We start from the raw sequence: 26,603 nt of genomic DNA, 5'->3' as shown, positions 1-26,603 counted from the left end.
GAGTTGATCATTTTCGGGTAGATGGGATCTGCAGGCTTCCCTGCTGCAAAACAGTCCCAAACAAAAATAGCAGCACCGTGGAAAAAGAGTCCAGGCCAGTGTTGGTCAGTTTAGCACCATTTATGTTTCAGCCTGACAGGCGCAGAAGAGGCTGCTGGGATCACACAGTCTTGTCCAGACTCCATATGCAACGTTGACATGCTTTTAAAAAAGGACATGCACACACAATCTCACACATTCACACAATCGAGATTCTTAAAGAGACTTGCATTTCTGAAACTCGACGAAACCCCCACACAGACACACCCTTGTGGGTAAAACAATGAGGGTTTGTAGACCTACTTCTTAGTTCTTTAACTTTAAACTGTGAAACACCCACTTTGCCCAGAGTCCTTTGAGTCTTGCTACAAGTTTAAACTGCTTGCATTGCTGCTTAGTGACAGCATATATGACATAAACAACAGTAAACACAACCCAGGGACATGTAAGAGACAACACTAATAGGCACATGGACACCCACTTTAAGTCTGTACTTACAGTGACAGAGGGAGAGCAATGAGAAAAAAGCCTCTGGAAAAAGCACCAATCTAAACATAGCTGAGCACACAATGCCTTTGTCTGAAAGCAGAGGCAATTTTACCACTGAACGGCCCTGTGATGAGAAGTGTTATCCCTAAGAGTGCAGTTTCATCACACACACACAAAGAGACACACTTTGTGACCACAGTCTGTAAACTGGCTTGACCTCGCCCACTTTGTTGTCAGTAACTGTATGTCAAATGTGTCCCAGCAAAGCCAGAATAAACGACATGGGGCTCCTGTTTCACATTCAATCCACAGTAAATGCCAACGAAGCGCCTCTTTAGATTCAATCCGCAGTAAATTTCATCTAAAACAGGGATTTTTGTCATGAAACCCAAAAATACAGCAGCGCACAACACCAGACAAATGAATTTTCTTTGAATTAAAAGCTGTTTTTTTAATTCACTCCCCTGGGGCTGTGGAAGTAGATCTCTGGAGTTTAGAGTACATTGTTGTTCAAGCCAATGAGTACTCTTATTTATCATTTGTCTGATTTGTGGAGGAAGGTGAGGTGAAAGGTGATTCAAAGGGTGATCAGGGATAATTTTATTTGAGCAGTAGGGTTTCCATTCCCAAGCAAAGAAAATCTGAAGTAGTTTGAAAAGTTATGAAATACAAATGTTATCAGATACATTTTCAGGTGTTCATTCACCGAGGAACATAAAGCCTAGATGTAGGCTATTCAGTTCAGTTTTTGTATAGACCTAAATCACAGACCTAATCAATTCACTGCAATCCAAAACAAATCCACATCAGTCCAATTTTATGCCTCTAAACCTCTAAATGGAAAAAAAAAGAGAAAAAAAAAAGGCCCCTCACTTTGACCTAGGGCTGGGCAATATGCCAAAATATATCAAGATATTATTTTTTATATTGATTTATCTCAGTTATGATCACAATATAGTTTGTTAATGCTGTCAGTGTCACCAACTGACAAAGTTTGCACACTGTATTAATCTGTTCATAATATTTACTGAGATCACTTCCATAATATTGACATGGGTTTTTTCTTAACTACGTCGACGCTTTTAGTCTTATACCTGCTTTTTTGGCTTTCTTCGGCTACACTCTTTCTCTCCCACGTTTTTGTCCAGTTATCCTCTTCAGTCTGCTGGCAAGTTATTCTTTTCATATCTTCCTTTTGGGTTTCCTTCGAGAATATACTTGTTTCTTACCCTTACATTTGCGTAGACAACCAACTGTAATTGTTCACATACTCGCTTGTGTACTACACGTGTTACCAGAGGTTTCCACTAGGGGGCGCATTAGATAACGCAGGCTGGATAAAAATGCTGACTTTATACTGTAAAGACCAGTGGTTGATGTCATTATTGAGCCATTGGTGGACAAAACACCTCATCTGTACTTTTTAATGTTTTTTCTTCCTTTTCTAAATAAGTAAAAAACATCAAGGGAAACCCGACTATCAAATGAACAAAAGTGACATAATAAGATTTTTACCACCCCAAGCACCTTAATGCTAACGCTGGAGTTCAGATGCTGAAAGTAAAGCTAGCTACAGGAATGCAGATTTTCTTTCTTTTACTGCTGGTTTGATAGAAATGTTCCAAACTGCATGCGTTCCAACCAAACATCACCACAACGTAAACACCATCAAACAATCCAACGGACACTTCGACACAACTTCTAAACAGGAGCGAAAAGATGAGCAGAGAGTTTGGAGACAGCTCGTCGTCATATATTGATCAGTTTATTCATTCAGTCAGGACATGATTTTTCTGTCGTCCCAGAGTCTTACACAAAGAAGTAATTGTGAGACGTCCAATTTGTTCTGACCAGAAAACAGCAAAGAAAGAAAAAACCAGTATGTGATCATGAAAAACACACATTCAAAGACTTCTTGCTGCTACAGCGAGGACACTGTGTTGGGGCCAATTCGACTGCTTGGATTTTCAAGTAAATTCACAAATGTACCACTTGAATCTGTTTATTTCTTACTTTTTGATTTAATTGTACCTGTGAGGAGGAAGGTGGGGGATTGGGGTACACTTTGAAGGTACAAAAATAAACCCAAACTATTTTCAAGAGGAAACTACCTCCTCAGTTATTGAAAAGGGGGATCCAAAGCCGAGCTGAGCAGAACCGGTTGGGTTTACAGTAAATGCTTGCATGCACGTTGACACAGGCACTGAGCTTGACTCGTCTCAATTTGTGGATCCTCGGTTAGGAGACAAGAGCATTCTGGGAACTGTGAGGTCTCGACCAAGGCAGCCAACTGGTTTGCAGGTGACCAAACAAAACGGCCATGCTGAATGAACACTGATAGCCCGGTTTCTGCTGCGTGGAAGTTCACAGAAAGTAACAGTAACGAATATCTGAACACACAAAATAGTGGCTTTACTCCAGAACCTTCCGACAATACAATACATCTCAATACAGGCTTATCCTACTGTAGGTTTTTTCCAGAAAGGCTCAGCAAGCCAGTGCTGAGGATTCTGGGTAACATAATAAAATCCAGAAAAATACCAATCACAAGAAGCACATATTTAGCTCCTCTTAAAATCCAACAAAAGCAGTATACAAATAAAAAAACAACAAAAAACATAGCCAAAAAAAACAAAAAAAAAAAACAAAAAAACAAAAGAAAAGCCAAAAACCTGTAAAATCAAGCACAAGTAGCATGATTTATAATTAAGGCGAGTTAAAATATTGCAGAATAATTTGGCCCCTGTCTCTCAAACAGACTGCCACAACAGTCAGAGCTCCCTGACTCTTAATCACTGCAGGATCCAGAGAAAAGGGAAAGAAGAACTCAAAAACTCCAAATAATAATAATAATAATAATAATATAATAATAATAATAATGATAAAATGCGATCCTCTTTGGAGAGAAACTGACGTCATTTGGTTTAGTTTTGTCTCACGGGCGTTTTAAAGGGAACAATGAGGACCTCCTTTCTCAAATCAATTCAATTTTTTAATCAGAAATCATAAACAGAAAAAAATTGAAACAGGAAGGGGTTTGAAGCTTTGAAGAGTGGCGTCAGAATGTGAAGGAGGGGCACCCGGATTAGAAAATAGAAAAGTGTTGTTTCCCCGATGACCTGATATGACGATGCAGTGCCCAGTGGGAAGAGTGTGTCCCCCTGAAAGTCCTCCCTCTGACTGGAAACAGGTGGGCAGAGAAATAAAAGATGACTGGAAGTCAAGTTTCTGAGATACAAAGCGATGCTGACCCTCTTTTTTTTGTTCTTTTTTTTTTTTGTTTCTGGACTTGGACAAAATGTCCTCTCCAGCAAACATCCCCTCTGCCCCCGTGTTTGTTAAAAAGGCTGGGGGCCAGCATGAAGTTCTGGGTTCACCTTGTGAGGGATTACAGTCAGACTTTCTGGCTGTTTCTGCAGGTCTGAATGAACGAATCAGACAACCCAAGAGGACGTTGTCTTTTAATAAAGCTGTCCAACGTCAGCTGTCCTCTTCCCTGCACAACTCGAGGGCCGTTGTCCTGGTTTTCTTCTCACCCTCGCCCCACCCCGCCCACCCCATGTTTCAGACCCATTCCTGCATGGAGCGTTTGCAGTACAGTATGTGGCGCGGCGTGCCCTTCCTCTTGAACTGCACCACAGTGTAAACCAGCACCAGCAAGCAGAGCGCCAGCACGCAGGGGATGACGATGGCGATGGCCTTCACCGTGCTGGCCTCGTTATCCAGCTCGATCACCACGTCTGAGTTGCCATCACCGACCGGCGGGCGGCCGGGGTCGATGCGCGTCAGCTCACAGCCCATGAAGTCTTTGAGGATGGAGCGGGGGTAGCCCTGCTCCACACGTAGGAAATGGTTGTTAAACTTCCAATACTCCTTCCCCTTGTAGAAGTAAGTAAAACCTGAATAAAAGAGAGAGAAAACAAAAACAATCCCATTATTTCCAATAATCACTTCACAGCACTCTGAAATGACACATCTGATCCTGAGGATAAAATGGGGCCGTTCTCTGGTTAAGAGTCTCTAACATGTTGCACTACTTTTAACTTTTATAATGTTTTCATCCACACTCTTTATTAATTGGCATTAATATCCGACAGTAAGCCAGGGAGGGATCAGCAGCAGCAGCAGCAGCAGCAGCAGCAGCTTTCAGTCTGGTCCTGGAGCAGAGGTGAACATCCCCTGCTCTGGAGCTGGGACTGATGCAGTCTTTTGGATGGGGGAGGTGCCGGATTCAGCACTGTTACTCATTGAGAAGAGTAAATGTTGCATGCTTTCATGTCAGTCTCCAAAAGTCACCAATATCACCAGAAAAGGTCTCTAGATTTGCTGCCAGTTGCTTTTTTAAAAACAGAATCGCCGGAGGGGTCTAAAAACTCGCTAAATATAGCAGCGCTGAAATCATGCAGAATGTAATGTGTTGTTTGGAACGCAAATTTATATGTAAACAACAAAACTAAAAGAATTTCCATGAAACACATTTCAATAGGTACTTGTTTTTTTTTTCCTTGGGATGGTAAATGATTGCTAGCATCATTTATTAATTTATTTTTTAAATCAATTTTAACAAACTCACGTTTGATCCTATAGACAAAAACTGCAGAAAATATGACATAATAATACAAAACTCAACTGTTTTTTTATGAGTGAAAAAATAAAATAATTCCCACTAAATGCTTTGCATGTTTGAATATGAAAAAAATGGTGCAATCTGATAAATTTGGACAAATATTAAAATAAAAAATACATATTACATAATAAATATTAAAATACAAGGTTAGATGTCCAAAATGAAATTGTAACATAAAGGAAATCATTTGTTTAAATTAAGATACATGTGACATCAAAAATGGCATTTAATACGGTATTCAACAAGACATTTTTTGTCCTTAACATTTAATGCGTAAATATGTACATTTATTTATTATTTATTTGCCCTAAATCAGATTCAACTCAGGTCAAAGCAAAGGGAACCAGGAAAAGTCCTGTGTGTTGCTCGCTGTTGATCCATTGTTTTTGTTTCTGCAGAGACATCTCTGACTGTCTCTCAAGATTAATTATATCAGTCATAAAACTGAAAACATACTCTTGACAGGAGCCAGACCCACACAGGAAGAATCACACACAGAAAAATGTTAGCCAGAAACAAGCTGCTGCTCGAATTACAAGACTCACGCTTGTTTTTTGAGGAAGAATTTCCTAAAATATTCTGAACTGAACATATTGACAAGTACAGTCAGTTTTATATCATATTATATCCTGAAAAATGCAGAAACAATAACTGAAAAGTCTCAAAGATACAATAAATATATCACAAAGACTTGATACTGAATTTGTCTGTGTCCTTTAAGTGACTAACGCGGAGATCCTTATCAATAAATTCTGTGTAAAAATAAACCTAACACCTCTCTTCTTCTTCACTGAGCTCTTCACAAATTGTGTCTTACAATTCATTATTGATGTTCACTCTTCTCTCAGAAAATGAGGAAAGAAGTGGTCTAAATTTCTAGCAGAGGAGGGCCGGGGCTTTCTGAGTCACTTGTGAGGTGGAAATGTTTCTGGTGAAGAAGAGAACTTTTTCAAAGAGTCATCTCAGAGAAGAAATGATCAAAGAGCATGATGGAGAAGAAGAGCAGGAGTAAAGACATCGCACATGTTTAATTAAACTGGTTCAGTGTCTACCCACCTTTAAGGCTAACTGTGCTAGCATGCTAAAGCCAGGAGCTTTTTCAAGTCAAGGATGCTTCCTCAGCAGGAAGGTTCTTTCCAAGTCACAAAGAGTCCTTCTCTGAATTCAGTCCAAACAAGTAGACAAACATCCCAGCAACCGTCCCACCATCAGTTACACCTCGCAATCATTAACATGGCTGTTACCTAGCGTGCTGTTGTCCTTTCATAGGACACATTAGGCTAAAATACTAAGACAATCAAGACAAATACACATTACGCAGGATTAAGCAAGTTTACCACGTTTCTCCAAGCGGGGTGATGACTCACTTGCTAAACAGTCATGAAAATGTTGCGCTTCAGGAGTAAAAAAGACCAGACGGAAAGACAACAAACATGTCATTCTGCACTCACACTCAGTCATGTGCATGTTTGTGTTGTTGTGTAGGTTTATTACCAATGGCTACAGTTCTGTTTCTTATCGCTCTGCTGTTATTCATGTTATAGAGTTGCTTTTTTTTTAATTAATTTCCTTCTCTTCCCTCTTTCATTCCCCCTACTCTTCACACTCTCTTTCTCCTTGTTTCCCCTTGTTAGGTCCAGCATAAAATATCCAAAGTAAAGAGCAATAATCTAGTATCAAGGGGAGCCTTGTGTCATCCATTAACCCCCCTTGGCAAAGCAAATCTTTCTGCTGTCATGATGCCAGACAAGACAAGTTTGGGGAAAGAAAAAAAAAAAAAAATTAAGGTAATCTCTTGTGGAGAGGCAGCGTTTAATTCACCTGTTAAACACAGAGCAGATGCCCCAGAGGCTACAACTCTGTGAAAGTTCAACCAAAATCAAATATATTAAATTATGTTGAAGTGCTGGTTGAAATCAGTCCATCAGAATTCCAGTTGTAATGGAGTATTTGTTGGAATTTCAGTCTCTATTTCTGATTTACTGCTAACAGAAAAGAAGTAAGTTAGAGGCTTTATTGGATTACTTGTCATTTTATTTGTTTTGTGAATTTCATTTGATTTGTTTCGTAGACTTTTTTTTTTTTGCAATATTTTACCCTCGACTTGTCTTCTTTTCATGTTTTTATTTTACCGTGCAGCACTTTGGTCAGCATTATTGTTGTTTTAAAAGTACTTTATAAATAAGGTGGTAGGGTATGGTACTTGGCTTTAAGTAGAAAACAAATATCTAAAGTTCAATATGACTCTTATCAATATCTTAATAGTAAATGTTTATGGAAAATATGCTGTTTTTTCATAATAAAAATCTGCAAATGTGAGAAAACCTCCCACAAAGATAGACAGTAAAGTAAATTTTATTTAAAGTGTTTTTACAAAAACATTTTTACTTGTAAGAAAACTGTTTCCTTTAAAAAGTTGCGTTGAACAGCTAAAAAGAAGAAAGGATGGGGGCAGATGTGAAGTGAGATGGGCTGAGCTTTTGTGGGTCAGAGCCAGGTCAATGTTGCCTTCAGGCCCTGAAACCATGCTGCTTCAGCTATGTTATCAGCAGCATGCACAAGTACGCTTGTTTATCTGGGTCAATGCTGTGAATGTGGCACTTGACACAGTGTCTCCACAAACAGTCAGGCTGGCAAATAAATGTAGGCCGGCACATTCATGAGCAAAAATGCAAACAGAATCCATGGATATCAATTTATCCTTCATGCTCTGATTGATGCCTGCCCCACCTGGGCTCAACGGGAGGCGCGATCGGCGTCGGAACTGGCAGCAGATTCTCAGCACAGATGGGGTGAGCATTCAGCACCACCTGCTCTGTTTTTTCCAACTGTGCTGCTGCCAAAACCATACCCTAACCCACCTGGTTTTCCATCCAATGAAAAAAGCTTTTGTCCTCACATAATTAGACTAGCCTATAGGTGATCTCTCTGAGAGAAAGAAATCCCGCCTTCCCCAGCTTGACGAAGGCCAGTTGGCTGAAACTGGAATAAGGGCCCAGCGGTGGTCTTGTCTTTTCCACTTTCCATGGTTCTGCTCCAACTGGGTCTTATGGCACACTGAGCAGGATGGAGTGATTATGAAACACTTTGCTTCTGACACAATTCACTAACAACAAGAGAAAAGGCATTTTTGGATAAACTTCTGTTTGCATTGTGCAAAAACTGTCCTTTGATTGTTCCCTTGATTCTGCATGCATGGAAGTATGCCACCACTCAGGAAAAGTATATAACTGGGGCAAATTTCAATCGATGCCACCCTGGTTTACCTCCCACGCAGCATGTGCCGGTGACCCGCTGAAATCAATGCCGCCTGGCACATGAACTGTGCCGTTAACACCATATCAAGAGTACTGGGCAGAAAAGGTCGTACCATTGGCTTTGTCAACGAAGGCCCCCTGTGGTGATTCAGGCACACCCCTCCACACTGTGATGGTCTTTGGATAGCCAGGGTCCATGGTCCTCATTTCCTCGTTGTAACGCCAGTACCTAAACAGGAACAAATGAAGACAAAGCAGTTGTTGTATGTCTATAAAGGCTGATGAAAATAGGGTGGACACTGACAACAGATGGTATTTCATAGTCTTACTGTTCAGGGTTTCTTCAGATGAATGTATCTGAATTAAAGAATAAATTATCTGTCATAACAGGACTGATAAATCAGCAGCTACAAGGCAAACTGACAAGCGAAGCTTTGGTATAATATCAGCAGATGCTGCTTCAGACTTGGTTTGGACTGGTGCAATCATACTATTATCCACATAATAAATATTAAGGTGGTGGGCCTTTGGTGGTTATTAGACTCTTGGATTTGTGAAAGATTAGTAGTAAAATTGACTTGATCACATTATTAAGTTTTATGTAGAGTCAGATACTCCCTATTGGGCCCTTCATGGCCAAAAATGCCTCAGTGACTTCTATTAAAACTACATTTTTTAAAAACCATTCATTCAGTAATGTCAGCATTTCATTAGGAAGAAAAGTAGTAATATTTGACATTTTACTGGTTCTTATAAGATTCAACTGCTTTCCCTTTGTGGTACAGGGAATTATTATACTTTAGCCAGTTATATATTGGGACTACCAGGAGGCCCCGGGAATAAAAAAGCTGAAAGAAAAACATTTGATGTTTGACCATTTTATAGCAGTTTTATGTGTGTGGACTTTTTTGCTCATAACATTGACCAGAGGGTGCAAAATACATCAATAATGTATAAAAGATGTGACAGAAAAAGACTGGATTTAATAAATTTGACCTTAAAAGAGGAGTTTGTGCAAAAATTCATGCCACTTGCTTTAACACTACCAAAATGATAACTGAAGAAAAATAAAAGAAGAAGGGGGAAAAAAAACAAAGGATGGCATAAGGGTTAATTGCAATATATGAAGAAATTAGGTCTTTTCCACAGTAATTTACATTTTAATGGTTTGGTTGAATGGTATGATAGAAAATTTATATTTAAAAATTGGCTAAAATGATTTGGAAAACAGAATATTACATATAAGTAAAGTAATTGAGAAGAAACAGTGTGATGCTAAAAAGAAAGTCTGGATCACAGAAAGGTTCATCAGCCATGTTGTATTATGTTTCTCACTATTCATCAGTGGCTGTATCGTCCAACCTTTTGTGTTTGGCAAAGGTTTTGCACGTACTGAGGCTCCATCTGTCAGTGTTGTGGGTGTGTCAGAATGAAATCTTGAGGAATATTAACATAAAAGTGTGTGAATGACAGAATCCCATCACTTTAACACAATGGTGAAGCATTTATGTTTCTATGTGCATGTCTGAAAAAATAAATAGTATATAGATATCAGACATTTTAGGCAGTGATCAAGATTTTGTGTCTAACTCGGGTCAGAGCAGTACGTCCTGTATCTGGTACTTCTCTAATGTTATGTACTGTACACACCAAATATATGATCACATGTCTTGCAAGTACAGTTTTAAGTAAATTTAAATCTGAAACTCTTCTTCCTCCACTTGCACCTACTTGTCCCCTTTAAAGAAGTAGGTCTTGGCCACATCTTCCCACCACACAGCAGTCTCGATGCTCTGTGCTGGCATGCCGTGGCCAAATTGGGTGATGTCCTTTGGGTATCCAGGCTGTAACACCGTGTCCTTAAACACCCAGAACTGCTTACCTGCGCATCAGGAAAAATAAATTACAAGGACAGGAAACAGCAGGGATCAACCTCCAGGAGCAAATCACACACCAACGGTTGATTTAAAAGGACAGAAACAAGCCCAACAACAAACGATAAGCAGTAACCTGTTGGATTGTGTTACTGTGTTTGAAGTTTATATTGCTCCAATTTAAAATAGTACTTAGTGACAATTTCTCTATTCCTTTGTTTAAAGATACTCTGGGAACATTTCAGCGCTGGTAAATTAAGCTAATAACTGCTGAGATAAAAACACACCACAATGAGACTTATGGGAAAACTGACAAATTAAATAGTTTTTTAAAAGAGTTCCCTATTTCCCATAAAGCAAAGCAAATGCTTGAGACATAAAATACACGTAATATGTTCCATTTTTTAATAACCTTAAAATCTGTGAGCGTTCCTTTGGTTTCTTTACACAATTTTCTCTCTCTTTGCCCTCCTTCCTGTGGAGTAATTAGGTTAAACAGCACATTTCTGACACAGTTTGACCTCAGGAAATGCATTTCTTCATCACTGGTGGAGATGTGGGGTAGGCCAGGAAGTGTTATGAAAGAAACAGAAAACTTGAAGGTGGAATAACGAAGAAAAAGCACAAAAATCAAAACCAAACATCTATGATCTGGTCTTTCTAGTCTTTCAATAACCTCAGCACAAAAGGACATGTTTTTATTTCTTTTACAGTTTAGAGCAAAAGCCAAAGAAAACATTTAAATGATTAATTTGTGTTAAAATTTCCAGGTCTGAAGCCTAACTTTTCACCAGAGGGTCTGAGAAACCATGCAGAACATTTGCAAGCTCAGCTTTAAGATGACCCGAGTGCTTTCTTTTAACAAATGCAGGAAATGGGTGTGAAAAAAGGCAGGCATGATCCCAGCAATATTCAAACTCATTCTCTCGCTTCTTAAAGGACACAAAGCTGACATTTAACCTGAGAGACGTATCGAAACTTACAGATAGTTATAGAGGGAGAGAAGGAAGGAACAGTAGGTCAGGGTGTTGACTGAATGTTAAATAGGAAGGAGAGACCTATAGTGGCCTCTTTTCAGAAAGGAAATTCCTGTCATTTCATGTCTTGCTCTTACAGCCCTCCACTCACCATGGGTCATGCTTCCTCTGGCTTTCAGACACAAATTAAAACACCACACCCAGAGATTAATAGAGTCTCGCACCCCCCCACAAAAAAAGAAACAATAAAAAAAACAAAACAAAAAACAAAACATAAAAAAACAAGGACTTTCAAGCTGGTTCATTAAAAAAGAGAAACTATGTTTTCTGTCCCTTTCTAACCTACATAAAGTGGGATTCTCTATTCAATTTTAGTTTTCACTTTTTAAATTGAAGGCGACTTGAAACAGCCTCGACATTAAAGTCTCGCTTCATCTTCAGAGCTGTGAGGGCTGCTTTGATGTGCTGGTGGCTCCTGCATCTGCTGCAGTACAGCGACTAATCCGCTGCTTGCCCTCAACATGAAGAGTATAAGAAGTCCAATATAGGATGAAGATTTGTGCCTCCCTCCCGCCCAAAAAAGAAAAAAGGCATCCCTGTCTTTTACAGGCCACACACAAACACAAACAGTACCAGAGACCACAAGCGTGCTTCTGACTATTTAATTTACATTGTGTGCATAAAGTAAGATCTTGTGGTAAAGTTTCTTGAAAGGTTTAATTTCACTTAATTTTTAAGACCTAAAATTACAAACTATTAGGAGAAAAAAAAATTTAAAAATCTATTGGTAAATGCTTCTCTACTCTAGTGTATGTTACAATCGTTAGCATGACTTGCTAACTACCTCATTACCTGCAGTGGAAAGTCAGTTATATATTTTTTAAAATAGAATATAATAGAATAGAAGAGAATATAATAGAACTTTATTGTCATTGCAGCAACTGCAATGAAATTACACATTTCTACAGCAAATCAGCTTTATCTATTCTTTCAAAGGAATGTTATATTACTTTGCTTTTCCAACAGTAAAATGTATGATTTTTTTTTAATCCAGTCTTGTGTTGAGTGATTGCAGCTAAGCTAACACTTGTAATTGAAATACAGATAATTGTTCTCTGCTGAAAGAGGCATATTAAATAGAAAAAATGATGTAATAGAAATATTTTGTTTAGAAGTATTTAATCATCTTTTCTCAGACAAAAATTAACAGTGATTTGATTTTTTTTGTAGATTTTTTTTATGTAGAATTGCCTCAAATAACTCTACCCTGTAATACATCATCTCCTTCTATAGCAAAGATCGCATGCTAACGACAATGCTAACTTCCTGTCTGCATGTAGTTTTTAGCATTTTGATCCTGTCTTTAGCCATACACAGCATTAATAAAACATTTCTTAAAACAGTTTAAAATAAACAAACAGAAACATAAAGTAACAGTACACTTCATTTTCAGCCAAAAAGTAAAGCTTAGTGGTAACATTTGCTGAGACTTTCTAATAACAGCAGAGACACTATTACAGCCTCATGTTATTAATGTGGCCATCAAAATTTGGAAAATTATTCCCATAGACCAAATAATCTGCTTTATCTGTCATGGTGAATGGGGGAAAGTTTGGCTGACATGTAAATATTGTTTTAATAGGGTTTTCAGATACAAAAAGACATTTTACAATTAAAAACTAAGGGACAGTTGGGTACAATAGGCAACTGACTAACATTAGCAAACATACTGGCCCATACAGGGCATGTTGTCTTAGCTTTAATCTAAAACAGTCATACATGTCAGCATGACGTACATTAAGGGAGCAGCTCTGCCTGCTGTCTGACATAAAAGCTCCAATTAAGCTCTGACTGGATCCTGCCACCTCAGTAGAAAAACCTACTCTAATGTACTGAATTACTTACGCGCTGTTATTCTGCAAAAGCCTCGATTAATTAAATGTATAATGCAGCCTCTGTCCTTGTAAATGAAGCTACTGAAATACTTTGACATATAAATTGTCATTTGTTTTAAATCTGCCCATGTGCTGCTGCCTAGCTAAAACCACTCAAATATGATAAACAAAGCAAATGATAGGCCCAGTTGAACTTCTGTATAGACATTTCCTGTGCATCTTCTAGATTTGGATATTTAATACCTTTGAAGAGTGGAAACATTAAAACTGAGGTTACCAGTTTGGGCGTTTGCATGGACTTTGATTTTAAACTTCATATCAGCTCTGTGATACAGAAGAGCTTTTTTTCATTTAAGACAAATATCTAAGCTAAAGCCCATTTTCTCCAATCCATAGGATTTGTAGAAATTAATTCATGCCTTTGTCACAACCTGCCTGGGCTACTGTAACACACCCCTTGCTGGAGCTAGTCAGCTTCCCTTTTCTCGCCTGCAGCTGATCCAGAATGATGTTGCTTGTCTGCTAACTGGAGCACACAGACGTGAGCACATTTCCCTTATTATGTCTTCCCATAACTGGCTCCCGGTGTGCTATACAATTTATTTTAAAATTCTACTATCAGCTTATTGATGTCAAAATGGCCTTGCTCCACCCTACCTGTCAGAATTGCTTCAGCCTTATGTCCCCCTCTCGGCCCCTAAGGTCTGCTAAGGAGCTCATCTTGGTTGTACCACTGACAAGGCTCAAGCTAAGAGGCGATTGGGTTTTTGAAGTGGTGTTAAGACTCTGGAACAAGTTGCCTCGAAATATTAGGCAGGCCTCATCGTTACCTGTTTTTAAATCTCTTTTAATAAGCCACGTATTTACACTGGCTTGTTCTAATATATGACCGTAGTGTTCTGTGTGTAATGTTTACATCGTATGTATGCATAGATGTATTTGTGTGTACATACATATTTATAGTCTTACTGCTGATTTTATTTTTTACTGTCAATGTTATTATGATTTTTCATTTTAGTTTAATCGTTTGTTTTAAACTTGTACAGCACTTTGGTACAATGCTGTTTGTTTTAAATGTGCTTTATAAATAAGCTGGATTGGAAACTTGTAAATAATTACTAAAAAAATAAATAAATAAATGGAACTGTGTTTTTTTGTTGGAATGAACAACACATGTACATCAGTGGTATCTGATACTCTCAATGCACAACACTAATCAGTCTTTGTCATGATCTCAGACTTGAAAGTCGTCCTCTCTGCTTTATCCAGAACAGCTGGTTAGTAAAGGACCGACAGAGCTACGTTTTGTTGGCTGACTTTTTTTTTTACTTTCAAATGGAGACATACAGAAAAGGGCCTTTTGGGAAATCAGCTGGGTGAGTTGAAATGAGATATGGCTTCTGTTAGTATGAATTTTCTAAATCTATGCAGTCCGGGTGGTGAGAAGGGTGGAGGAAAAGGCAATGAAATCAAACTTGTGGGACCAGTAGTCTACATTTCCAGGAATTGTTCAGTGTTGAAAATAGAAATAGCTTGAGAGAGGATTTGTAGCTTTTTAACCCAGCAGACTTCCATAGCTTAACTACATCTACATGCCTCCCTCTTTCTTTTTTCCCTCTGGAGAGGATGCAAATACAAACACTGCCCTTGTTGGTTTGACATTTCTTTTAAGTGGCTTTTCGGCTTCAGACATAATTAGCTTTTTAGCTCTGTGTTTTGAGGGAAGCTTAGACTAGACTTGAATATGTAAACAATTAAAAAAAAAAAAAAAAAGGTATAAAAATCAAAAACGGGCACCATCAAACACTGACGGGGAGCAGTGATGCTTCCTGACAGATACAGACAGCGATTTCCCATACAAATGATGTTTAACTACATCTGGCAATTTATGCTAAATACATCACTGTTAGCAGCAGCACAAGACACAAATTATTTGAACTCAAATTCTTGGATTATGAAGGCTTTTCTAACCCAGCAAAACACTTTAATCTTTCCCAGATTTACACTAAACTTGTACAGAGATAAGATCAAAGCAGCGCTTTGAGGGAGCATATAACATATAGCAGTTTCTGCAGATAAAAGCCTCTTTTTGCAACTAAATATAGACAAATAAAAAAAATGTGTGCAGAATATTAAAGAGGTATGAGCACAGAGCTTATACAAAGAGATGACCGGGCATCCATGTAAACAGATCTCTACCTAAAGATTGCTGTGGCTGAATAAAACACCAGAGATAACATGGAGCCAACCAGGAATGTATGAACACAAATATCTGCGTTGGGCTTTAAGATCAAAGCTATCTAACAGAAGAGCTGCTCAACGTGATGACAGGAGCGGTGACATACCTTTGAAGAAAACAAACTTCCCCTCGCTGTTCTCGTAAACGGCATCTATCTTGGGTGGCAGGCCCCTCCAGAACACACTGATGAGCATGGGGTATCCCGGCATCACAGAGTTATCTCTGACCCGCCAAAACCAGTGGTCCTTAAAAGGAGACAAAAGATGTTTTTAGAAACAGAAAAACAGGTTTAGGAGTTGATAAAAAAAAGCGTGTATATATGTCTGAGTTAACTCACTACTGCCCCGAGTGACCAAATAGCAGAAAAACCCCCAAAACCCAAAAGTCTGAAGTAGGGATGTAAATCATGAATTTGAAGCAACTAAAATATCAAAATATTATTTTATTCCTGATCTCAATCAGACATTTAAATAAAAAAAACTCAAATGAGCCTGTTTTGATGCACAAAGAAATCTGATAATTATCTGATTTATGGGGTTATCGGATAGTTCAAGTGACCATATGGACAGCACAACACGACAGTTATCTGATTATAAGAAATCAGATTAACACAACTAGATTTCCCCTCAATACTGCAGTGTTTTTGCATATGTAGACACGTATACATCTGATGTATTTTAGAGTATTTTACACTTTCAAGTGCTTAAAACTGTGTCGCTTTTATCTTTTCAGCGACTTTTATTAAAAAAGATGAAAGTGAAGCGGTCACAATGCGAGCAAAACACAATAGAAAAACCTAGCCGCAGCAGGAAGTGCAAGCTTATTAGCTCCCACATTAGTAGATAGTGCTAGGACCGTGGACGCTGCCATGACAACCAAGACTGCACTTTTTTTTTTATAAAAGGAAGTTATGTCACTACATACATACACTCCAAAAAGAGATCCGATAAAGCACTAGAAAATGCAGGCAAGGGTTTTTTAAATGTTGCATCAGATCTGGTTGTTAAAATTATCTGATAACTCCCAATTATCTGATTTTGATGGTCATGTAAACAGGCTTAATTTTATAACTTCACAAAAGTTTCTGTGTCATTTTTAGCCCTTATAGTTTGATATTGTTTAAAGTAGATGAACAAAAACTTGTAAAAACCCAGATTGCATAACGTTCGGATATGATGTTGTGCTTATTGGCAGAAAGTTAGCCAATAGCTGATAATAACTAACTTCATCATAAAGAGGACAAAAAAGCAAAATAAAGAAAAATTCATGAGAAAAACAGATTTTTATCCACTTTTACGTCTATCTTTTATGAAAAGAAAAGCTACCAACACAATGAAAAGCTGCCTACAGCTCATTATTCATATTTCACATATTTCAGTCTTTTTATAAATAATAATACACATTTAATGTTGCAGCAGAGAATTAAAAACCAGTAAAACAATTTGAAACAACAGTACGAAACATGGGAATTACATCATGTTTCTGACTAATATATCCAAGCATGTAAACAAAGAACAGAAGGGGACCGAGGACTGAGCCCTGTGGTACGTCACAATGGAGATGAGCCACTGAAATTAGATAAAAATATTTAGACTGATGGAAAAAGTTCTGTTAGAGGGGTATGAATTTTTAATTCAAACAATGGATAAGAAAGCTTTTACACGTAGATGTGTTTGTGTTGTTTCCCAACAACATAAGATGTTCTGAGAACGTGTACATTTATACATGTGCAGCCATATCAAGTTGAATTAAAAATGTTACATCAAAGTTTCCATTCAGGTTTCATGACATCAAGCAGCACATGGCATGATAAAGACTTGTGCTTAATGTAACAGCTGGCAGCAGATTCTCACATCTGATTCTGGTGAATTCAGAGCAAAGACGGCTACTCAAACAGCAAAGCCGGCTGTTGGTGATCAGCTTCGGCTGCTGTTTTGACAGCCATGATGCCTTTAAGGTACACTTTCTCAGGTTGCTTGGAAAACCTTCAGCCCATGTTGCTACACATGTACAACTTGGAGAACGATATGGGAAAACCATCAAGTATGGGGGACAAAGTGATAGCCAGGAGCTTTATGAGAGGCCAAGAGTCTGGGCTATTGGGGGGGAACATGAGCGCAGCCAAGTGGAAGGTGTGTCTTTTTGATGTTGGATGAAACTTGATGACAGAGGGAGCTGGGGGAATTCCAGCTGTGAAAGCCATTAGGACCCGGCGAGATGTCCCACCCTTTGGCAATGTATGGTCAATTGCACCTCCTGAATGCACTCAACATTTGGGGCAAAGAGACCGAGCTCGTAATGAGATGGTGCAGGAAAAGTGAGGGGCGACAACTCATCATCACACCCTGCTTCACTTAAAGCGAAAGCTAAACAAGCAGACTATTCATCGAACACTGCACGCTGCTCTCTTTCTCTGTTTGTCTAATCCAGTTGTTTCACTGGGACACATTCCCCCCGGACTCTTCACTCCTCTTCCTATTCATTCCACCAACTCTCACACTCTCACTCTATATGTGCTGCTTCCCTAGATTTCAATTGTTCAGCGTTTTCCTCTGTATAAGGTCCGTCTGGTAATTGAAAACAGATCAGCCTGTGAAATCTGACCCATTTCAATCTTTCTGACTTTAGAAAAGGAAATATGTTCTGCCTTCCTGCTCCCACTCTGAAAATAAAGACTTCACTTGCAAATTTCAGCAGGAAGGTCGGCAATGATGGCTGAGGTTAAGTCGGAAGTATTACACAGCAAATTCTTCATGTTTTCTGATTGCAGAAAAAAGCCAATCAAGAGTTTGCTGTTAGTCGTGAAGCTGGATCTGGACTGCACTGCTGTGGCATAAATGAACTGTCTCTGCCAGTCAGGAAAATTTACAAAGAGGATGAAAAACTGCAGAAACTGCTCTGCCAACTGCTTCACTCATTGTTTTGTAAATTCAAAAATCAATACTGTACAACATGATGTAGTGCTGAGCGGACAAAACCAATATAAAGCTTTTAGCTTCAGAACAGTTACTGCTTTTCATTTAATTAATACTTCAATTAAAAAGTATTTACACATACTGCAGTTAGAGTGCATTACTTCACTGTATTTTAATGACACAGACCTGGCAAATTACTTAGATATATAGGTCAGGAAACCATGGTGCCTGATCATTGGTTGGACATTTTAATGAAATGGCAAAAAAGGGCCAAAAAGACAGTTAAGTACAAAAAGACATGATTTAACAGGTTGTTAAAGATCATTGAGACTGTCTTTCTGCCTGGATGCTCATTGATGAGACTTCACTGACAACAAATGCAAAAGTGTGTGTTGCTCATGACCGCACACTGTGACAGTTTAGCTCAGCTGTTTTAGGTCTTTTATATTCCATATGTGGTGCCAGCTCTGTCCCTCGCCTAACAAATAAGATGTTATTTATTTTCTTTTTTTAAATACTTTTCTATACACCATGCAATAAATTGATGCGTGAAACAAAGTTATTCTTCCCTCTTTTACACTGAGACAGGCACAAAAAGTTATTAAACCAAGAGGTGGACTTAAAAATGCCAACTTTCCTCCCTCAGCTGCTTACTCCAGAATCCTGGATTGCTTTTGGATCCAGAGTTAATTCCCGGATCACCGTTTTTTTATGGTTGCAAACACTGCCTCCGAAGACCTCACCGCTCCCACACAGTGACTGTGAGGCTTTTATGAATGAGATGAATGAAAAACGTCCTGGCTAGTCTCTGGAGCACCAAAAACCAAAAAAGAAAATCCTACTGGCTAAATACAACGGGACAGGCAGACAATGTGGTGAGTCCAATTGTTAGCCTTATAGCATAATTACCTAAGTCATGTTGTAAAGTTATTGTTAATAATGATTTACGTTGAATCAGCAGTGTTAGGAGAGTAGAATTAGGCAGATGTCACAATTTGGCCAAACTATGAGGCAATTATGCTATTAGGCTAATGATACGGGAGGAAATAAAGCTGTCACAACCGGTATCAAATGTCGTTATTGTTGTGTTATTTACGTAGCATCATTCTCAATAATACATTGTGGCCCCTTCATTCTTCACAGCAGTCGGTGAATAACTACATATTTATATGCAAACATGTAAAAATAACTGCCAATAAAATTAGCGCCAGCACAATCTCGGCTGTGTTTGTTGTTAGCATATACATCGCATGTTATGAAGCAAGCCACACAGATGATGGTGCACAAGCTGATGATGCGAACCAAAACTACCAGTTATTCCTTTCTATAAACACCACAGTCGAATTATCCGATAATATTCACACTGAAAACCATTTTCCTAAAAGTTCGTTTTTAGTGAATGAAAGGTGCAAACACATAAAAAAACTGCATTAATGTCAAAATACCCATGCATGTGTGGACATGCTTTAAGACAAAGAGACAACAAAAAAAAAGAGACAACAAAAAAAAAATGCAAAACAACCATTAAAAGACACAAAATGGCTCAAAAGAGATGACAAGACATTAAATTCCTATAATGACAGGTAAACTGGAGATAAACTAGCAGATAAAATACCAACTGTGGTGCTATCGTCATGGTTACTGATCTTCGGCTGCACAGTCAATTAAGGATATGAAAATGACCTCTAAGTGTAAGATTACACAAAAAGACTACAGATATATGTAAACTGCACTGTTGTTGACCTCTCAGCCTGTCAACAGCGCACATATTTTAAAAATAATTCAAAAGTGATGAGGATTACTGCTGAAGTCTGAGATCAAAGTATTAACCTGGATTTCTAGCCAAAACCTACTCTTCGCTGAGAAAGAGAGGCTTTTTAAATAAGCGTGCAGCTCTTGGATGAGCAGAAAGCCTGCACACAGCCTGGAACAAAACTTCTCTAATCTCCACGAATAGAATCGAGAATGCCGTAAATAATGACGTATGTCTTTGCAGTTGTCAGAGAAATAATCAGTGGTTCAACTTTTCAACTTGCAGCTGTTGCTTTCCATTACTTTCCCTCCTCATACGGCAGCTTTACAGTTCATCCATTTGGCAGCGTTTTCCTCTCCAATAACCGTCAACACAGCACAGTTACATGCAGGCGCTTTAATCAGACATGTAACCCTGCTGCCGCGAAATTTGAGTACAGGAGGAGCTAAGACGGGTTAAGCATCACCTAAAGAAGTTGCATAAAATCCTGCAGAATAATCATTCCTTCACTTAAACCACTAGGATCACAGATTTAATGGTCAGTGTCGTGCAATTTTATGTTTAAAAATAAACTTGAGTTGAGAAATGAAAATGGATTTCCCAAGAATATTAGTTCTATGATGATTAGAAGCACACCTGAAAAATAATCTATCCATTTAAATGGATAAACTTGACCATGTAAAAGCTATGTTTGGGTATATTTTACTATCTAACTGGTTAAAAACGTAATAACTGTCATTGTAAAGAAGCTGGTAGATTCCTGTTTCATACACTGATGATGGAGAAAATTACTGTTGATACATAAGAACAACGAGAAAACTCGCTTTCATATAAAAACATAATGAAAATAAGGAATCATACAACTTTAAATGAAAATGACATGACAGATAACCTGCGTTATAAAAAACAAACAAACACCAGGGTGTCATTGTGGAGGACGGCTCGTCAGCCTGTACAAAAATACTGCGGAGAAATGAGGAAACACATGAAAAACAGCTGCAGGATCACCACCAGCTTTTTACGCTTTTAGTTTGGTTAAATGATGTTAATATTTACCTAATGCGACGCTGAAAATTGCAGTTATAAAATTCTGTATGACTTGGGTTGGGTTTACAGCAGCGTTCACTGAATTTTACATTATGGATAGTTTCGTTGTCCAACATCATGGACTCAGCATGAGGTCGATGCCTTTTAGTTGTCAGTGAGCAATGGTCTGTGGAAGAAACCATAATTAATTCCACATATCTGGGCTTGTTTATTTATTTCCTGGGTTTCTAAATTCTGAACTCCGGTTGAAAAGAAATGTTCAAAACCATTTTTATAACGTAGTTTCCAGAAAGAAGTCTTCCAAGTCCAGGAAGAGGTCCTGTAGCCTTTTCATCTTTTTTCTTTGAGAGAAATCCAGAGTTAATATATTTATTTTTGTTTACACAGCAGAGGGGATTTACTTACAATGAGACTTCCTGGTTGCTTTACCGTGCTTCTCTATTATTTTGTTATGTTGGCATCAAAAGATAGAAATATTTAAAACTTAAAGACCTTTAAGGAGTGTTTATGTGATTTTATATTTTTATAGTGTTGTGAAATTAACGCAGAATAACCATCATAATCATAAAATTGTGATTATTTCTTTGATCATATTGATCAAATTATTTATAATTGTGACATTTGTAGCCTGGACACTTTGCAAATGAGTGGATCATGAACTCTTCTGTAAACATTAGAAACATATTAGATCCAGCTAAGCGTAGATGAAGCTGAGTGGTTGAACAGTAGAACGAACACAGAAGCAAATCAATAAAAAACAATGGCTAAAAAAACATTTAGCTAAAGCAACACTTCACGAAAAAGAGTGGACCAACATTCCTTTAGAAAGTCAAAGTCTGATAACGTCATATTTAGGGCCCTATGAAATCCATTTTATTTTTTCCAAATTCTGTTTTAACTTTTCCCATTTTATGTGTTTTCTGTTTTTAATTCTTTTAGACACTGTATCAAGTGCCTTGAGCTTGTGTCCCTACTCTTTCGGTGGTGAACGTAAGAACGAGATCACGAATACGAGCAGCTGAATGAGTTTTCTCTGCAGGGTGGCCGGCTCCGCCTTAGAGATAGGGTGAGAAACTCGGTGATCCAAGAGGGGCTCATAGTAGAGTCGCTACCCCTCCACATCGAAATCCAACTTTAGTGTCCCCCTTGGAGAATTTTCCTGAGAGAAACTTTCCATTTTATTTAAAAAAAAAAAAAAAAAAAAAAAAGATGCAAATCGTTGCTCTGTTCTGCGATATTCCCCGTTTTTAACGAATTCAGTTTTTTAATGTCCAATTCTGTGATTCCATACATGATTCCATGATCACGGATTTTAAAGGGCTCTACATATTAAAAACGATTACTTTAAGTTATTGTTGCTAAAAGTGGTTCTGCAAGAAAATGAAGTGTGGGATGTGCACACTGTTCCGTGTTTGTTCAGTAAATAATGAGGCTGCATTGTTTATCTGAGGTTACATTGACAAATCTTAACACCTGGTAGGAACAAGATTGTTTTTATTCTGTCCTAAAATGTAAAACCTCAGAACTAAAAGAGGACGGACTTTCTTTTTTTGACCTGCATGCAGTAAATGGAAGACTCTTAAGGAATCTATGTAATAGCTTTCTGCTAGATTTTTTAAATAATCATAGACAATGATTAGTTGCTCTTAACTGAGAGCAGAGTCACCTTCAGTGAAATGAATTAGAAGCTTTCAACAGTAGATTCAAGCTCCATCATCACATTAACATAAAATAGAAAAGAAGTTAAGCTTTCTTTAAAAAATAACTTGCTTTAAACATATTAAACTATTGTAGAAACTAAAATGCAGTGCCTAATGTAACTACTTTTAAACAGTATTCCTCTGTTGTAGAGGGAATGTCTGACCTAAATCCTCAAATCCCTGTGTGGACTTTTCTGGCTCCTCAAACTGACAAGATAGCAGTGTGTCATAAACCCAAATCCAAACTTCAATAATGACGTCTGAGTCTGTGCACTACATCCACATTTTGCTACGCTTGGAGTCTGATGGATGAATGAACTCCTGGAAACTTTCTGTCTGGTTGTTGTCAGGCGCTGTAAGTGTCACAGCCCAACACATCTGCACTACAGCTGCAGAGAACTGGTTGCAATTACCACTCGAGAAAAAGCTCCATTCATGTAGGAATACATGCATATAGATGAATGTGTATTCTACCTCTGACTGCGGTGGGATGCCATATGGTTTGTGGGTTCATGGAAAGTTGAACCTGAAGTGATTGCAGCCATAAAACTGGTAACTTTGTAGTTTTAATAGGACATTTAGTGGTGACACAAAATCCACAGAGTCATCTGTGAACCTTTGCTGACCTTGTATCACCTCACCAGTAAGAAAAATGACCAACCATAAAACAACTGCCCTAACAAGCATGGTTCACCTCAGATTAACACACCTCATGTAAATCAGGCCTCTTGTGGCACTGCTGGGTGGCAGAGCTCAACGCTGCATTTCACCCATCTACAGAGCTGATTAACCACTGGAGTGGTTAATTTCAGAAAACAATGATCCTGAAGTGGTTGTTAAAGACGAGTAGAGGTTGCACAAATTCTCACTTTACTTTTCTACGGAGTTAGGATAAGAGCACAAGTTTTGTAACATATATACATATTTAAAACTGGAACAACAGTTTCAGGTACAATTAAATACACAAGTATAGAAAATATTTGTCACACATTTTACACACATTGTCAAGAACCAATCAGATTTCTCTAATCCCAAACCAATCACAGAAAGAGGAGCTAAGACTTTCTGTGCCCACAACTAAACTTTGCATTTTTTGTGAAAGTATGGCTATGACCGTCTGACCACCTTAAGACTCTGTTTACACTACATTTCCATGCAAAACCCCCAATTTTTTCCATTGCATATTAGAAAAAAAGAACAGAATTTACACAACAACAGAATGACAACGACCTCCATGCAAATAGGACTGGAAACGAAGTAGTGTGCATGTCAGGCCTGATGCACAAACCCAATGAGTGCATCAGACCTAAAGACATAACAACCGCTTGTTTAGAGGTGTATTGGTTATCTAGCACATGGAATCTACGCGTCTTTGCAGGATTTGCCTTGCATTTTAAGAAAATTTCATTCTCAAACCCTTGCGGCTTTGTCCATCCAGGACTCTGTTACTGATGAAACGAGAGGCCTAAACTTAACTTTTTCAATTTACTGTCTCAGTCGTGTAAGCGGGGCCTTAGGGAGCCATGACGGTTACGCTGGCCTTGGTTGGCTTTCTCCATGATTGCTTGGGTTTAGAGAAACCTGTTTTTGAGTAGGTGTAAAATGTGGGACAAATGTTAAACTGACTTGTATTTTCAAACTTGTATTTTCTGACTTGTAAAGACAAATGTTTTCTTAATAAATATGTACTTGTAGATTAGATTTGTAGTTATACTTGATACACTTATAAATATGGAGATAGAAATTACAAAACGTATGTCCCTGTCCCCGTCCAAATTTTCACCCCACGCTTTACAGTTGTGCAAGCTTAAGTCTGTGATTTGACGTCTTGAGCATTAAGTCCTGTCGTTACACAGGATTTACCTTCATGACTGTAAACAGCTGCATGTACAATTCTTTTATGAACTGAATCCAAAGTGGAGCATTTGAATATTTTGGAAAATAATAACATTTGCCTCTGCTGGACAGAGTGAAATCTCCAGTTTCCCCATTTTCTGGTGCCAAATACATGGAGTTAAAGGAGCTTTTTTAGTACAAATTGCTGGTGTTTTGAACTCTGACAGGCTCGGAAACTGTAACATGGGAGAAATATCTGCTGGAACTTAACAGCATCCCACAGCAAAGTGTGCTAATATCCCACTACATCAGGGAGAAATGCCCCATTTGTATGTAAATGGTTGCAATGGCAGTAGCCTCCAGAATACTTTCAAAGACAGAAAACAAGCAGGAGGGAATAATATCTGCAATTACAACAGAAGTTATCATCAGAGTTGGGCCATGAATGGAGGCTTCTTTATTGACTTACTCTAAGTGTAAAGGACCACTCTCTCTTTCCATTGCTTTTTTTTCTAGATTGAAGACCATCAACTTTTACTAAAATGAAACCAGAGTTCTGAATGCTGATAAAATGCAAGCAGGTAAATGTAAAATTCCACAATGAATCAAACATTTTGCAGTTAAAAAAGCAAACAATGAGTCAGTTTAAGCCAGAATAAAACAAAAATATGAATGCAGTTTTTTACTCCCACATGAACGTCACTCTACAGCTCCTCATTTTACCGTCCTGGACCACATGTAGGGCCACAGAGTGGGGAGATCTCTGCTATGATGACTTGGCATTGATCAAACTCCAGTCTTCCAACATAATCAGGTTGGGAATAAAGCCAAATTGAGACCAAATGGCCCTACAGGCCGAGGTAACCAAGCAGGGAATCAATCAAACTATCATGCAAAAAAGAAATGGCTTTTATAAATCTAAGTAAGGTGGCAAAACTGTAAAGTAAAACTCAGATTAGACAAAACAAACACAATATATCACTCCTGCTCTTTAAATCATCACGTCAACCAGGCTAGTCTCATTTTCAGGGCTTCCAGAGGTTATTTAAAGAATACGATCATGTCCTGGAATAACACCAGCAACTCAAATTATGATTCTAGATCAAAAAATATTAAGACCACACTGTCAGAGTAAATCAAAGCCAAACTTATGATCCTTCATTGATTTTACTTGACTACAGTTCATAAACTTAGATGTGGAATTTCCTGTGGACTCCTAATGATGGCTCTGGTCTTAATGACTGGACGTACAACAACACTAGCACAAGTTCTTAAACAAACCACGTCTCTGTTGTTCACAAGTTGTGTTAAAACAAGTGCAACGAGCAACAACGCCAGTGTTCATACCCAGAGTGCATTTTGTACAGCTGAAAAGACTAAACTTTATTGATACTCCAGAAATGAAAAATCCAAAAGTGTGTGGTGGTCTATTCAGGTTAAATCCACCTGATTATCAATGTTTATTTCCATTGTTCCACCACAAAATGGTATTATATTGTGAAAAGAAATAGGTGACATTTGATTTAAACGCTGTCAGGAGGCAAACAAATGGTGGCGATGTAGCCCCGCTTCTGAAGTGAAGAAAGCTAAAAAAGAAAAGATTAGTGCCTGGAAAAGCCAAAAGGATAGTCTTGTTTTATCATCATCTGCACCAATTTACTTAAAAAAAAACAGCCACAGCTGAACAAAGTGCTGTACATCTAAGGTAGGTGAAATAAAAGCATAAAAATAACAACATAAAACAATTAAAATGAATATATTATAATAAAAGCAGTAAGTAAATAACTGTTTGTTTATTTGCAAACATGCAAAAAGTCCTACTAACATTTTCACCAGCATAATCTTAGTTTCAACAGCTGTTGCCATGGAAACAAAGGAGTTAATGGTACATGTTGCGAAGTCATGCGGTACACGTCCATCACTATATCCATTTTCTATACCACTTATTCCAATTC

At 38.2% G+C, this 26,603-nt stretch overlaps 1 protein-coding gene across 2 annotated transcripts in view; it reads right to left on the bottom strand.

The window, feature by feature from the left end:
• Positions 1-2,271: 2,271 nt before the first annotated feature.
• LOC121628792 (matrix metalloproteinase-16-like) overlaps positions 2,272-26,603 on the bottom strand; it is an 87,263-nt gene continuing 62,931 nt past the window's right edge. For both annotated transcript variants that reach the window (XM_041968100.1, XM_041968102.1), the window contains 4 exons: positions 15,504-15,642; positions 10,144-10,294; positions 8,526-8,641; positions 2,272-4,427 (listed from right to left, as the gene is read on the bottom strand). In XM_041968100.1, the coding sequence (XP_041824034.1) occupies positions 4,093-4,427; positions 8,526-8,641; positions 10,144-10,294; positions 15,504-15,642 (741 nt within the window). In that variant the 3' untranslated portion in view covers positions 2,272-4,092. The remainder of the gene's footprint in view (positions 4,428-8,525; positions 8,642-10,143; positions 10,295-15,503; positions 15,643-26,603) is intronic.

This window comes from Melanotaenia boesemani, chromosome 18, assembly GCF_017639745.1.
Source record: "Melanotaenia boesemani isolate fMelBoe1 chromosome 18, fMelBoe1.pri, whole genome shotgun sequence".
Classification (NCBI taxonomy): Eukaryota; Metazoa; Chordata; class Actinopteri; order Atheriniformes; family Melanotaeniidae; genus Melanotaenia; species Melanotaenia boesemani.
Note: the sequence above shows the minus strand (reverse complement) of the source record. Positions and strands in the feature narration are given on the sequence as shown.